Raw genomic sequence first — 16,380 nt, forward strand, 5'->3', positions numbered from 1 at the left:
CTAATAATAATATAGGTCTATATAGGGGTTGCTGTTTATAGCCTACGGTACCTTTAATACTTTAAATACATTTTTAGATTGCATTCCAACTCCTGCTTAAACAATTTTATCTTTAATTATTTTTTCTTGCACAAATATAGTAAATGGTGTCTGTATAAAGGCGGTGAAACAGAATTAAAGTGGGTTATTCTTAATCTGCTCCCTGCTCATTGTTTTTGGCAACTGGTTTGTGAGCAACAGCTCCCCCTGGTGTCGGCTGAGGGAACTGACGCAGGCAACGCTACCGTACAACAGCAGTGTGAAGATGGCGGAGGGTGAATTGAACGTGGATAGCCTCATCTCTCGGCTTCTGGAAGGTGAAGAATTTGAATTCATTTTACGGTGTATGATATTGGAAAGAGATGGAGGGATTCGGGTTTAAAAAGCGGGTTTAAATGTTATTCTGTAACTGCCGCGGTTGCCTCGCAACATGCAGGAAAGTGTTAGCTGGCACGGCTAATAGTCCATTTTAACGGTGTGCCCGGCTAGCTTAGGCTAACGTTCCCGTTAGCTGGCCGTGTTTATAAACAGTGTAAGCACTGAACGCCTAGCTTGTCTCAGCGTGCGCAGCAGTAATATGCGGTTACGTTTGGCAGCTAATATATCCTGTCGTGCTCTTTACTTTAACGGGTAATTAAACTTTCGGTCTGGTGTATTTGCGGCATTTTTTTTTTAGCTCATTTGTCAAATTATGTGTGGCTAGTGTCGAGAAGGAGGGGCTGGGGCGCTTTTTTCCCCCCCCTTCTTGTACGTTTAGTATAAAATCGGTCTTACTGTTGTAGGTTAAATCTCGTAATATCACAGTAATATTTGGTTCAAATTTTGTGAATTTTGTTCCACATCCGCGATGCTGACAGTTGTCCTTTATTTTAGTTGCTGCTCTCTTTCTATTAGTGACCTGGTTAATAAATCAGACATAAAAATAAGCGTAAAATACGACTATTAATAATAAACACTACTAAATCGCAAACCCTTTTGTGTCATAGTGCTTGTCGTTTATCAGCAGATCCTGGTTGAATCAGAGCTATTAGTGTTGGATTTTTGAGTAATTTTTACCTTTAGAGCTGACTCGGTTTGGAGGTGTCTTTTAGTGGGCAGGTTGCTGTGACTCAGGGCACTCATGCTCACGCATTCCCTTTACATTTCTTTGTTGCACTAAAGGTACAAGAGAGTTAAAAACACGCTTGTGGTTTAAAAAAAAAAAGTCAGAGAAATGCTGTGTTTCTCTGGCTCTACCAGAGATGTAAGTCATTCTGTGTTCACAATCACATTGTTTGCTTTCATACTTTGGGGATTTTGGTGATGTGTGAGGACCACGTTTTGGACCAAACTGAGAAGGACGATGGCTGACCAGCTGCTTCAGAGAAGACTTGTTCCCCAATGACATATCCTTTGTGTCACATCAGACCACTGCTGCAGGTTCAGCTGTCCTTGGCATACTTTCCACTGCTATCTTTGACTGTGGTAGAGGATGCTAGGATAGTTCTTGGTGGTAACTAACATCACACTGCAGCTCCCTGAGTTTCTTACCATTTCAGATTTAAAGAGTTATTATGGAATGATTCAAAATAAATACAGCAGAATAGATTAGGGTAACCCAAGTCATCAGGTGATTACTTTGAGACAGCTGTGCCTGTGACTTTTGGTCAACCATTTATCTCAGCTCAAAAGTCCTCTGCTGACGCACTTTTCTTTGGCACTCAGCGCCGACTGTGACTTGTTGATTATGTTGCTCATATTTTCAGTGCCAGTTGAACTTGGCATTTGGCTTCTTTCATAACTGATTTTTTTTTCTCATAAGCTTTGTGGTCTACCAAAGGCATTTTCTGTTTTTTAATTAGGGTGTTATTGTTTCGTAGATAAATATTTGTTTACCCTGTTAGTTAGTGGTGTGAGCATCGTAAATAGTTAGAACTGGGCATTAAAATTAAGCAATTATAAATACATGACACATCTTATTTACCCAAAGGTTTTTTTTAATACGTCAGAGCTTAAATGATTAGAATAACATAGTGATACAAAACACGACCTCTTTTAATGTGTTTTTATTTTCCTCTGCTCTGTGTGGGTTAAGGGTGTAGGGGAGGTAAGATGTCTGGAGAAAGCAACTGAACTGAATAGATGAACAAAAAAAAAACCCTAAGGCTTGTGATATTGTTGATAGAAGTGGAAATGGTTATTCAAGAAAATAATAGGCATATTGATTGACAATGAGAAAAATTGTTTGTTGCAGCAGCCCTAAAATGCACATTGTACCTTAGCACAAACAAAAGCTTAACATTAGTTTGCACCATTTGTTGTAGTCTTGTTTATTTACTCAGTGTCTTTCTTTAGGTTCCCTTCAATAAAACAATGCTCCATTAGTTGTACAGGCCTCTATAAAGTTCTGTCTGTCTGTCTTTGATGAGCACGTTAGTGTAGACTAGTAGTTTTCCTATACTCCTGTACAGTTGTATATCAAGAGAATTGTCCACTGCCAGGTTTCTGAAGAAAACTCTTTGAAATACCTTTATTCTGCATTCCAACATAACACAGTAGGTTACTGTGTGTTTTTCTGTGTGAGAAAAAGTGTCAGTGAGAGTACTTATTCATTCCTAATAGGACACGTGTACGCTCACAGTTTCTCACAGACAAACAAACAAACAGTGATTCATTTTATGATTGTTGCAAAATTCTTGCTATTGCTTCATTTCAGCCTTTGCCCCCTCAGTGTTCTCAAGTACATAATCTCTTTTAAAAGTGCCAGCCTGCAGAGTGAAAGTGCGAACAGTGAAAGGTTCAGTGTTAAAGCTGAGCAGGCTAAACATTCAAGCTTAACTTGCTCTGTTCTGATGAGGCCTGGCTGTTGAGTAAAGAGCCCTACTTCTGCAATTTCATGCTTCACACTCTGCGTAGTACATGGGAAATGTAGCAGTGCTGATACAGTAGATGGAGGATAAACAATGTTGATGGTGCAAAGTCTGTGGAACCCTTGAATTGTCTTTGACACTATGGATCTGATCTATATTCTTGTGATTTGCTTATCTCAGATTTGGTTGGATTTCTTGACTAATGACACACTGAGTCAGTATAAGTAGCATCCAGTTAGGGCTGCAGCGATTCTTCGACATAATTGATGATGTTGACTACAAAAATTAGTCAATGTGGAATTTTAATTTTGGCACGTCATATTCTAAAACCACGTACATGATTTTGTAACTGCAATATACTACAGGAAGATATGGGGGCAGTATTGCCTCCATTGTCTACCAATAACAACCATACTAACGAACAAGAAAGTAACGCGAACAACATGATGGTGAAACAGAGATGAGGGTGGAGAAAATGAAAGAAAATCGAGACAGACTGTCAAAGGTGTGGGAGCATTTCACAGAAAACAAAAATAAAGCTAAATGCAGACTGTGGAAAGTGCTTCCACTGCAGCATCACTGCAAAGCGTAAGTGTTTAAAATGCCAGCACCCTGGAGCTGTGACGTCAGCTCTGGATGGGTACATTTTAGAGCAGGAGGTGCCCAAACTCCCGACCCGCGGGCCGCTTCCAGCCCCACCCCTACTTCCGATCCGCAAATTGATGTCAAAAATAACACAATTTGGCAAAATGTCAAAAAAGTAACTTAAAGGGCCAAATTGTATGTTATTTTTGACATCAATTTGCAGACCGGAAGTAGGGGCGGGGCCGGGAGTTTGGGCTCCCCTGAGTTAGTGTGTCGTGTTGATACCCTGTTAATGTTTGTACAGTAACGTTTCTGTTAGTTTGCCTGTCGGAAACAAGGTCTCATGGATGATGTTTGCTAAGTGGCACCATTTCAGTTATGTTAGCTAACGAGTGAAGCTACGTTGGCTCCTATTTTTCTTTTCTTGCATTAATATTGGCATTTATTCTGAATAGTAAACCTCTTCATCAGGGGTGTCCAAACTTGCGGCCCGCCCACTTCCGGTCCACGAATTGATGTCAAAAATAACATACAATTTGGCCCTTTAAGTTACTTTTTTGACATTTTGCCTTCTCCTCCAATTAAGAGGGTTAAGTGAAATGTCAAATAAGTAACTTAAAGGGCCAAATTGTATGTTATTTTTGACATCAATTTGCGGACCAGAAGTGGACGGGGCCAGAAGTGGGCCGCGGGCCGCAAGTTTGGACACCCCTGCTCTTCATGAACTGAATTGTCTGTAAACTTTTCAGTTGTTTTGGACAGAAAAGATCTTTTTGATTTAATTTGAAACCTTATTTTAACTTTTGGACATTTTCATTTACTTATTTGCACATTATATTTTTATTTAAAAATAAAAAAATTGCATTCATTTAAAATGCATTGTGTATTTGATATTTATTGTGACGGTCACATTAATGTTAAAAATACATTTGATTAGTTTCAAACTCGTATTTTTATTGGTCATTATTTTAATTGTGAGAAGAGACAACAAGGTGATTATTCACAGGTGGGAAGACTTGAACAGGTGAGGTAAGATTGAAATGATCGTTGACTAATCAACTAATCAAAAAAAAAAATTGACAGATTAGTCGACTACCTACATGCAATCATGAATGTTTGTATATGTAATGAAAAACAGGCACTAAGCTTCAGAAATTCCACATATATACATCATTTTTTGAACTGCTGCCTTGTGTGGTCATTCTGTAATTTAGCATCCATTAAATACAACAAAAAAAAGGTAAATTGAAAGGGCATAGAAACTCACTCTCTGACTAACATACATTTACTTCACTAGGCTCAGCTACCCTTTATTAGGCTGTTTTGTGGGCGTCTAGCTTAAAGGCAATAACAAAATGGTTAGTTATTACATAATTCCTCAGTTGTGGATTTGTTCATCAGTTTTGTTTCCATCCACAAAATATTTTCACACAGTGCTTTATTTGCTTTTTTGTGGTGTCAGACTAGGACTTAAAAGAGATTATTATGAGATTATTATTGGGTCTGTTAGTTATTTATTTGTATTTCAGTGTTTGTTCACTGTTACTACCATCACAAATAGTTTTTCCTGCATAAAGAAATTTGTGCCTCCCACACAGGAATTTTAGGCAATGCCAAAGGAAAAACGACGAGCACCAAAATGATAAGAACTGAGAATAAAAATAGCAACGCTTTGAATGTGTTGTGTAGCAGTCACCATTTAACAAGCGGAACTTACACTTAAATACTTTGTATCTGACTTTCATCAAGTCTCATTTTAACCATAGCTGCTAACCCATATCCATCATTTTAAAAATCATTTTAACTAGTTTTGTTCATTGGGGTTTCATTTTTATCAGGTTGTCAGTAATAATAGGAAAGTGCATGGATTTCTGTCAAATAAGATATCACAGCCTCATTGCCTTTACTTTACATAGACTAGTCACACTTGTCGTGCATAGTCATCTCCCACAGACTGATTCAATGCCAGGGAAAACCATGATTACTGGTATGATTTTACATAGCTATAATGCTGTGTGACTGATTATGTGCTCTTTAGAGATCATCTTTAAGAAATATTACACTAAGCTTTCCAGACCAGAAATTGAAAATGTCAAATATATCAGACACAGCCTATTTCAAACAATATAAAACTTAACTTTTGTATATTCCAGCCTCCAGATAACATGAGAAGCAAGTAGTTCTTAATATATAATCTCACTTTTTGTATCTTTGACTGTTTCAGCTGCTGACTGTAGCCAGAGTTTGCATTTCTCACTCCTATTTTTTATCATTATAAGATAAATCTTCACCCAGAGCTGTGGCGGAACGCCAGAAAGTAGGCTTAAGCTAGTGCAGCTACACAGCCAATAAACCCACACTAGTGCTGAAAATTCAAGCTGCTCTCACAGTATAAGCAGTGGGTTTCTAAAGTATGGCTGAGTTTATCAGCTTTTGTGATACTGCCATAAGTAATTTTCCCTTAAGTGAATCATTATTCTGTCATGGCCTAATTCTAATTAACTTTGTGTCGCTGATGTTTTTTTTTTTTTAAAAAACACTGATTATTGATAAATTTAGTCGATAGCACTAACTGTATTGTTTCTCTCCTCTCCAGTGCGGGGATGTCGCCCGGGGAAGATAGTCCAGATGACAGAGGCAGAGGTGCGGGGACTTTGCATCAAATCCAGGGAGATCTTCCTCAGTCAGCCCATCCTGCTGGAGCTGGAGGCGCCCCTGAAGATCTGTGGTCAGTATTTTCTGCCCCTGCGTCATTCTCAGTTAAATGGTTTATTAGCACAAGAAGGAAAGTTAAAGGAATAGTATGAAAATAATTGCATTAAAAAACACACATTTCAGAAAAAAACGATTCTCTGGAGTGAGTGCAGCGCTAATGTGAATTTGAATCACTTGAACTGATATACTAAAGCTTAAAAAGCTATGATCTGTGCCCTAAGGAGAAGGGAACCATTGGTATGTTCTGTTTGTTTTCCCTTTGGCCCAATAATTGGTTTAACAAGTACTGTATAGTTTTTGATTGTTTTCCTGTGGCCTTTTTCAAATGTCAAACAACAACATAATCTGAATTTTTCATGCTATAGTCTGACTGCGAAGGGTTGGGTACACTGATGGCAAACTCCCACTCTGCAAAGCACAGACCACAAACTCTGCATAGCCCACAGCAGCAATCTATTTCTTTGATACAGCTCAGAGTTTACTTATGTAACCACACCGGATAACACTGTCTCAGCCTGGGTCATATAGTAAGTCACTGTGACTCTCTTGCCTCAGCTGCACCGTATATAACGGGATATATGCAAATTGTAAATGGTGTCTTACACATTTAATAAAGATAAATCAAAGACAAGCAGAGTAACACATTTTTACAAGTGCGTTTCGTCTCTCAGCAGTTGAAATGGATATCACTGCTGCTATGTTTAGCTGGCTCCTGCATATCTCTGTACACTCCCACATGTTTTATCTCATTCCTTCAGTGTAGCGCAGCAACTGCAAACAACCCTGAACCGTCTAATATGTGTGCCAGTCCTTGAAAATAATATACTGCATTACTGTATACCACCAAAACACTCAGCCTCAGATGGCACCGTTGATATTGTAAGTGAAGCAGCAATTTACTAAAGTCCAGTTCATATTTTTTCTTGTCAACTGAATGCTGGCTTGTTAAAAACCCAGCATGCCTTCCTCCTTTATGTTTGTAACTCTTAGTCTCTTATAACACTATTTGCTTAGTGTTTGGAATTATAACCTCAGGCTAATTGGCTGCCTTTAACCCACAGCTGTGATGACAGGCAAGCACTGACTATAAAGACCAAACAGTGAATGTCTTTAATTATTTACTAAGGTCACATAGATCAGGTTCTGAGCTTACTCGCTCTCTATTTCATCTGTTAATTGTAATTTTACTGGTGAATTTTTCCAAGCTTGCAGCTTTGCCAATGTGTGAACTTAGACATTAGGCATAGAATAATCATCATTGTGACAATGGGGATTTTGTTGTGTTAGCAAAAAAAAAAAAATGTATGATGAAAAACATCCCATAATCACAGTTGTCTACAAAGTTACCAAGGGGTTAGATTTGTTAACCTGTTGAATGAGCTTAAGAAAGACCACAAACATCCATTCTGTGTACTCTGTAAATGAGTGGGCCTGAGTTAAATAGTAAAAGTGAAACAGTTCTCCAAAACCTTGGTTTATACTGTGGTTTCAGCCTCCGTTTCAGAATTATTATACCTCTAGTAAATAAAATACCTTCAATTAGTTCTTGACTACAAATAGTGATTGAGAAGTAGCACAAACAGTTCACAAATTGAAGAGAAAAAATGTGAAACTATAGTGATATGAACTTTGAAACAGGGTTTGCTTACAGTAATTACCTCTCATTTTCAAGACATGCCATCCTTATGTGTTTTTAATGGGAGTGACAGAGGATAGTGGAGTCCCTGCTTAGTTTAGTTTACTGTTTTTTCCCTGCAGCTAGTATAAACTCAGTGTCCAAGGAAACATAAACAGGAGCTAACGGTATTGGAACTGCAAATCATCTACTCAGATTTTACCAATTCTGCTAAGGTATAATATAAGCTTCACTTTAACTCAGTGCATTTATGCTGTTAAGGAGACTGTGGTATTTGTCCCCAGTTGGAAGCACATTAGGAGGGTGTGTGTTGATGGCTAGTTAGAACAGAACACAAGATTACAGCACAAATCAGTTTCAATTGTAAACCTTTCCTTTAATTAAGAAGTCTCTAGTTTTCTTGATTAAAGAGCCTGGAGTAAGTTGATTGCAAGTCTGTCTGAGGCACTAAAATAGATTCTTTTTTTGCATTTACGATTATTACTGTTTTTGTTTTTTTCTGTTTGTTGAAGGGACGTGGTAAAGGACAGACTTAAAGAACAGGGGAAAAAAGCCTCTGACAGGGTTTGGCTTCAACCAATAAAGCAAGGCAAATTTCTAAAAGCAGGAGAAAACTTTACTGTATTGTATCTAGCATAGGATACCTTAATATAAAAAATAAAGCACTTTGCAACTAAAGCTGATGATATACTAATAATAGATAAATGTTAATACACATCAGCTATATTTTTGCAGAATATCACTGGCAGCCCGAATTCATTTCTCACCCTGAAATAATTTGTGTTATTTATTTATTTTATATTCCTTGTTCTTATATCAGACCTCTGTGTACAGATCCTCTTTTATTTATGTTCACAGTTTTTCTTTAAATTTAAGCATGCATTATGATCTCTATGGTGATATTGTTAGTGAACATATTATACTGCAGTAATGGACAATAGCCCTGTTAGCTTAGTGTTTAAAAATATGCTCTGAGTGGTAGTATTCAGTATTCCTCATGCACTTGTGCCCTAATAGTTGTCGAATAATATGAATCTCTATTTGTATACCACAGATGGACGACATAGCCCATGCTGCAGTATACTTTTGTTTTTGTAAAGCTGTTTTGTGAACTTTTATATTGTGTTCTCTTGTAAGAGAAATTCTGTTAATTTATGGTTCAGCGATCTGGGTTTTTTTCTGTTGTTGTTGTTTTTAGCATTCCAGTTTGTGCACTGGTTTTGAACCCATAATCTCAGTGCTGCTACTGTCTGATTTGACAGAGCAGAAACAGACCAAGTAAATAATTCACTCACTGTCATCCTAGAGTTTTTTGTAAGAGGGCAGGCAGAACCTGCCCAGTTTAAAAAAACAAACCAAAAAATCCTGCAAATTCACATTCATAACAGTAACTTAGTCATACGGCAGCTCTTAGTGTGGCGTTAATGATACTGAATGTAAAACTAACCTGGCAGCCTTTTGTGAGTACAAACAGACAGCCAAAAAAAAAAAAAATACTGGCTTTGATGTCTGGTAATAGTATTTTAAATATATATTTAACTTTTACAGGTAACATCTAGATAGTCAGCATCACCAGTACAGAATGGAGAAATAAAAAGTAGCTATAGTACCACAGTGCAGCAGCCGTTAATGCTGCTCTCACAGTAACAAGCTATAGTTGACCTCCAACATCCGTTTTCTTCCACTTGTCCAATCCAGGGTCACAGGGATTCTGAAGCCTATTCCAGCTGTCACAGGGAGCGGCAGGGAACGCTCTAAACGGACGTAGAGACAACCAACCATGCACACTCACATTCATTCTAGACTCACCCGGTAACCTTAGATGCATGTGTTTGGATTGTGGGAGGAAGCAGCAGCACTCAGAGAAAAGTCATGCAGGCACAGGGAGAACATGCAAACTCCATACAGAAAGGCCCCAGTCAGCCTGTGGATTTGAACCCAGGACCTTCTTGCTATGAGATGACAGTGCTAACCACTATATCACCATGCCAACCTCCACAAAACTCAAATGGGGAAAAAACAAAAAAAAAAAAAAACATGACAGCCCTCCCTTGTTTCCACCGACCATCACCTCAGCACTCTCTCATGAGAAGGTTAAACTCCAAATAACAACATGCCTGTGTAGGCTCTCAGTCGGCCATGTCATGGTAGTCTCTGGAGGTGAGAGGTGAAATGTCTAAGAAACAGTCCAGTCACCTTTTTTCAAGCTCCAGAGATTATGAAAACAATTAAAGCAATAGTTTGGACTTTTAAGAAGCTTTGCTAAATTCATACTGACAGCTTGTGACCTGGATTTTATTTTCTTTTATTATTATTATTATTATTTTTTTTTTTTTGCATTAATGTCTGCATTAATACTTCAACACTTGATTCGCTGAAGTTTTGATGTTGTATTATTAATGTGAAGGATTGTGAAATTGTTGCTATTACAGTATGAAAACCTTAGATGGTGACCTGGGACTGCACGTCTGGGGGGAAAAAAAGTAGTAGGCTGTGAAGCACAAGCCAACGAGCTAAGTACACCATAAGAACAGAAAATAACACATAGCCAGACTTAAAGCTATTCCTTAAATTATTTATTTGCATGGAAAAATGTGCCTTTGCATGCTGTCCTAAGACAGTCAAAAATAAGTGCAGGCCTGTAGCCATATAGGGTTTGGTACCAGTCCTGGTTTGGGTTTTGGTGCATAGATTCCTGTTGGGCACCATAAAAAAGAAAAAAAAGAAATCATGCCAGCCAACCTCATGACTTCAATATAAAGTTGCAATTTTCATTGGTCATTTTATTTTAAGGCCAGACAGCTGCAAAGCTTAACAAGGGCTGTCATTTCATTTTAATTTGTGCCATGTTGTAATGAGTGTGGCGCATGAATTTGCTTTCCGTTTTGGTCATAATAAAGTCTGTTATTATTGCAACGTGTTTTTGGTAGGCTTCTCTGTAGTCATCTGTGTCTGGAGCACTTAGCCCAAATTAGAGCATCTCTTTAGCTGGTGCAAGAGGATATAAAAGGAAGCAGGTCTTGGCTAGGTGATGAAGTGAGTCTCCTCTACAGAGACTCTGTGCTTTGGTGAGAGCGACTCCCGCTCATCACTGACTGACTGAATGTCAAATAGGGAGGAGGTTGAGCGCTAATCCTGAGAGAGTGGTTAAAATTAAAGTAAGTTTGTGTGGATGCGTGTATGGATGTCCTTTTTTTTGCGATTAATGTGGATTGTGAGCATTCTTTGCCTCGTTTAGCTTACTTTGCGTGATCTGGTGACAGTTGCAATGGTTTTTGTGTGTGTGTATGTGTGTCTCTGTCTGTGTGTGTCAGTGTGTGTGTCAGTGTGTCAGTGTGTGTGTGTGTGTGTGTGTGTGTGTGTGTGTGTGTGTGTGTGTGTGTGTGTGTGTTGTTTGGCTTGCTAATGCAGTCCTAACATAGGCACAGTCATATGTCCCAACCAAACTACATGTCTGGCAGTGAATCAAAACAACTTCAGTGAGTTGTGTGTGTAGGAGTGAAAATGTGGTCAGGAGGTAGAAAAACAAAGTATTTGGTTTCTTTTGTGTTAACTCCTGCTGTTGCTTTGATATTCTGTTTACAATTATGTTCACCGTTTTTTCTCTAAGCAGAATTCCCCTCCTGCCTATCTTTCTTTGACTACAACGTTGTGACTTTTCTTGGCTGTCCCCTCATCCTGTTTACCTCTTTTTCAGGTGACATTCATGGGCAGTACACAGATCTACTGAGGCTGTTTGAATATGGTGGGTTCCCTCCAGAGGCAAATTACCTTTTCCTGGGTGATTATGTGGACAGAGGCAAACAATCCCTGGAAACCATCTGCCTTCTGCTTGCCTACAAGATCAAATACCCAGAGAACTTTTTCCTGCTCAGGGGCAACCACGAGTGTGCTTCCATCAACCGCATCTATGGGTTCTACGATGAGTGTAAGTAGAATTAAATTGAGGTTACACACATATGCAATATGGTTCTGATGATATGTTCTGATGTGTTTCATCAGGCAAGCGCAGGTTCAACATCAAGTTGTGGAAGACTTTCACTGACTGCTTTAACTGCCTCCCCATTGCTGCTATTATTGATGAGAAAATCTTCTGCTGCCATGGAGGTGAGGGAGGGACTGACATGCACTGCCCTAAATCTGAACTGCAGCTTCCTGTAAAACCTGCGTTAAATATGTCTGTAGTATCTTTAAATCAAAAATGTTTTTCCGTTTCAGGGCTATCACCTGATTTGCAGTCAATGGAGCAGATCCGGAGGATCATGAGGCCAACAGATGTGCCCGACACAGGTACTGTGTGTCTCTGTGTTCTTGGATGTATGCTTGACACTGAACATGTTCACTTCCTCTGGATTCCTCCCAGGAATTTAAGTTTATTTTTAACTGGAAAAAGCAGCCTCTCTCTTCCTGATCTTCTTTGTCATCATCATCAGCTGGATTTTTAGCAGATTTTTTTTTTCCATTTGTCTGTTTATGCTCTCCTTTCAACATTTTTCCTGCTTTGTGTGTTCCTCATGTCCATCTGTCTTGTAACTGTCTGTATCCCAGGTCTGCTGTGTGACCTGTTGTGGTCAGATCCAGATAAGGATGTACAAGGCTGGGGAGAGAATGATCGTGGGGTCTCCTTCACCTTTGGAGCAGATGTGGTCAGCAAGTTCCTAAACCGCCACGACCTGGACCTCATCTGCAGAGCCCACCAGGTAATTGGAAGTGGAATTAGGTCCAAGAATCTGAATGTGTAATGAAAATCCCTACAGGCACAAAGCTAGCGTATTGATTTGTTTTTTTATTCTTAGAGACTTAAAATTGTTTATCCATTCGCTTCAATTATGGCTGTCCTCCATGTTAATTGTTGTTGTTGATGAGAAGACATAGAAACCAGAGCTAAAAAAAATCTATGAATAGCAGCTGTGTAGCCTCTAATTTCCTGCTCCCATTTCACACACACACACACACACCCCCCCCCCCCCCCCCCCCCCCCCCCCCCGGATTGTACATACAAGCACTCAGTTCCTATTACAATATTTTTTGTTCCTTCATTACTATGGTGTTCCAAGGTGTATGGAGAAGAGCAAATGCTTAAAGAGGTTGAAGCTCCAGCAATACTCGGAGTGTGAAGAATGCTTGACCATTGGATTTTGGCCAATAGCCTTCGTCAGGGTCATCCATTTATGACACTGCCATCAGATACATTTACCTAAAAACTGAACTAACACTGTTGATTTTCACATATAGGACTTATTGGTCATACAAGTGAAAAGTCAGGAGAGTTGTTGCTAAATTACCCACAGTTATTTCAGCTCTGCATTGGGCGTTTCTTATTGATTTCAGATGTAGGTGGTTTTGTGTACTCAACCTTGATAGCAAACTTGGATTGTGAAACTAGCTGAAGACCTGCTTCTTGGTATTGATTCCCGTAGGCGTTGGAATAATGTCATCTTTCTTCTAACAGGTTGTGGAGGATGGATACGAGTTTTTTGCCAAACGCCAACTGGTCACACTTTTCTCTGCTCCAAACTACTGCGGGGAGTTTGATAACGCAGGCGGCATGATGAGTGTTGATGAATCCCTCATGTGCTCCTTCCAGGTAGTGTGAAAACCATACATTTGTTTTATTTGCCTTTTTTGAGCTCTGTGTGTGAACTGACAGTCACATTTCTCTGCGCTTGTGTTTTTAAAGATCCTAAAGCCCTCAGAGAAGAAGGCCAAGTATCAGTACGGTGGTGTAAATTCTGGCCGGCCTGTCACCCCACCACGCACCACCCAAGCCCCCAAGAAGAGGTGAACATACAGCCGTGGCTCTCCCCCCTCCTTCTCACCTCATCCAGCCCCCGTCTGCCATCATGGCACCCCCTGTAACTCCCCTGTATAGTGAAGATACAGGGCTTATCTAATTGCCCAAATCTTTCTCCTCCTTCTTTCCCGCTCAACCAACCCGTCGTCAACTCCACTGACAGCTCTTTTCTTAATGTGTATGTGTACATAAATTTGCTGTGACCAATCTGTTTCTGTTTTCTTTTCTTTTCTTTTTGCTTGTTTGTTGGTATTTTTGATATTATTAACAAATGATCTTTTTGGTGGCTTTACTTCTGATGTTTTTCTTTCTTTTTTTTTCTTTTGGAGGTTTTCTGGGCTTCTGTGTTATGTAAAGAAATGCCTTGTCTGTGCAAAGGGGCAACATGACCAAGTCACAAGAAATCTTTTTCAAAACAAAATGAAGGTTCAACATTATTTTTTTGCCTTGACCTCTCAAAAAAAGCCGAGAGACTCTTTTTCTGTGTATTTCAGTTCAGACTGCGGTTTCTGTGCAATGCTAGTTCCCTAGACACAAATAACATTTCTTTTAATCCAGTTTAACATTTTAAACTCGTTACAGTGTGCGGTGCACTTTGTGGTTGTTGTGCACAAACACATTTTATATAGTTAACTATTGAGAAAGTGCAACTCCCCATGAGTAGCAGAGAATGTGAACAGACCGGCTTGAATGAAATATAGAGGCTAAATCAGATGCTGCTGGCAGTGACCCACTCTACCCAAACACAACGCCCTCTGGGCATTGATTTCTCCACTCTGTTATGCCTCCCTGTGCTTCTATTCCACTCCCACACAAAAATATGCCACTCTCCACAAAGAGCTGGGCATTAATGTTTTCCTTGGTGTATTTGTTCTCATTAGGATCATCACCCCCCCCCCCCCCCCCCACCCCACCCCACCCCCCCAATATATAAATTATCTTGATTTATAGTGAAAGATGAGAGCGAATTTTTGAATGTGCTCTGCAAAGTTGGATCTTTCTATGGAGAGAATATCATTGGATGCAATTTTGCAGGATTCTAACTTATTAAAAAAAGCTTGACAAAATGCCCCACAATATTACAAGTGTGCATGTAACACACTGAAAACAAACACAATAAAGACCATTGTTTTTTAAAAGCTTTGTGGTCAAATGCCAGCTGTCCTGGATAAACTGATGGAGTTGGGAGCCGGTGGCAGGAGCAGGCAGTTTTAGCATCACTGTATAATTGTGTTGCCACCTGGTGTGTAAATACAGTACTACAGTAAAAAAAAAAAAATATCTATATAAATCATATGATGCAAATTTCAAATTAGACCATTCAGGATGGAGCTTCATCAGATTGCCAGTACACACATGTGCTGTCCTTTACTACAAGGAGGTACTAGACACTGGCCAGCAATAAGCCTGGTTAGTGAATCAGCTTTAGTGTACTGCACATGAGATGCAGGAAAAATTTTGACAGTTGCCTCTTTCATTCTTTCTGCTTTGTTTTGCTCTTTGTTGTATTTTTATGTTCTTAGTTCACATTGTTTACTTTCATTTCACTTAATTTATTTCCTAATAATGATAAGAATAAAATGAGGTGTTACCAAAATCTGTTTTGCAATTTGTACAAGTTTGTTTGAAAGTCTATAAATTCAATAAAATGGATGGAACCTAAAAGCTGTTTGTTTGTTTTTTTTTTCCTTCTAGTGTCCTGACAGGAATGTGTGGGCTTTGTCACAGTTTACAACTAATATTTTATATTCTGCTGTCTTGGACCAGAAAAGGTCCACATTTGGATTATTCTTTTGGCTGCTCATTTAGTGGTTGCCACAGTGGACCATCTGCCTCCATCTCACCCCATCTCTAACCTCCTCCTCCTTTGTCACACCAACCCTCTGCATGTCTTCCTTCACTGCATCTATGCATCTTCTCTGTGGTCTTCCTCTTTCCCTCCTGCCTGGCATCTCCATACTCAGCATCCTTTGTCCAGTATATCCACTGTCCTTCCTCTGCACATGTCCAAACTATAACAGCCTTGCCTCTCTAACTTTTTCTCCAAGCATCCTGAGCTTTCGCTCTGATGTACTTGTTTCTAATCATTATATCTAAACATTATGGTTACTCCCAATGAAAATCTTAGCATCTTCAACTCTCCCACCTCAGCCTCTTGTCTTTTTGTCAGTGCCACTCTCTCCAAACCATATGTCATAGCAGGTTTCAAAACCATCTTGTAAACCTTCCCTTTCGCTCTTGGTGCTATCTTTCTGTTACAAATCAACCCTGACACTAGTCTCCACCCACTCCACCCTACTTGCACTCTCTTCACCTCTGTTGTGCGCTGCCTGTTGCTTTGGATGGTTGATCCCAGGTATTTCAGTTCATCCATCTTCACTACCTCTACTCCTTGCCTCTTCACTGTTGCACCTGTCTCCCTCTCATTCACATACATATTCTGTCTTGCTTCTACTGACTTTCATTCCTCTTCTCTTCAGTGCATACCTCCACCTCTCCAGGCACTATTCCACCTACTTCATACTCTCACTATAGATCATAATGTTATCTGCAAAGATCTTAGTCGACAGAGACTCCTGCCTGACCTCATCTGTCAGCCTGTCCATCACCACTGCAAAAAAGAGTCTCAGAGCCAATCCGTGATGTAATCCCACCTTCATTTTAACTTATCTGTCACTCCTAATGCACAACTGTCGTCATACATGTCCTGCTCCACCCTCACATACTTCTCTGCCACTCCTGTTTTCCTTTTAGCAGCATAT

The 16,380-nt window shown here is 39.6% G+C and overlaps 1 protein-coding gene across 1 annotated transcript; it reads left to right on the plus strand.

Moving 5' to 3' along the window:
* The first annotated feature begins 228 nt into the window (after positions 1 to 228).
* Positions 229 to 14,538, plus strand: ppp1cb (protein phosphatase 1, catalytic subunit, beta isozyme). Its single transcript, XM_030718340.1, has 8 exons — positions 229 to 356; positions 6,070 to 6,201; positions 11,522 to 11,752; positions 11,827 to 11,931; positions 12,043 to 12,114; positions 12,373 to 12,524; positions 13,277 to 13,411; positions 13,505 to 14,538. The coding sequence occupies exons 1-8, from the start codon at positions 305 to 307 to the stop codon at positions 13,607 to 13,609; spliced, it is 984 nt and encodes a 327-aa protein (XP_030574200.1). The 5' UTR covers positions 229 to 304; the 3' UTR covers positions 13,610 to 14,538.
* Positions 14,539 to 16,380: the final 1,842 nt, after the last annotated feature.

This window comes from Archocentrus centrarchus, chromosome 22 (genome assembly GCF_007364275.1).
Source record: "Archocentrus centrarchus isolate MPI-CPG fArcCen1 chromosome 22, fArcCen1, whole genome shotgun sequence".
Classification (NCBI taxonomy): Eukaryota; Metazoa; Chordata; class Actinopteri; order Cichliformes; family Cichlidae; genus Archocentrus; species Archocentrus centrarchus.

Coding starts and splice junctions, on each gene's coding strand:
- ppp1cb (XM_030718340.1), top strand. CDS start 305: ATGGCGGAGGGTGAATTGAACGTGGATAGCCTCATCTCTCGGCTTCTG. Junction 6,202..11,521: donor GGCGCCCCTGAAGATCTGTG/GTCAGTATTTTC, acceptor CCTCTTTTTCAG/GTGACATTCATGGGCAGTAC. Junction 13,412..13,504: donor CCCTCATGTGCTCCTTCCAG/GTAGTGTGAAAA, acceptor GTGTTTTTAAAG/ATCCTAAAGCCCTCAGAGAA.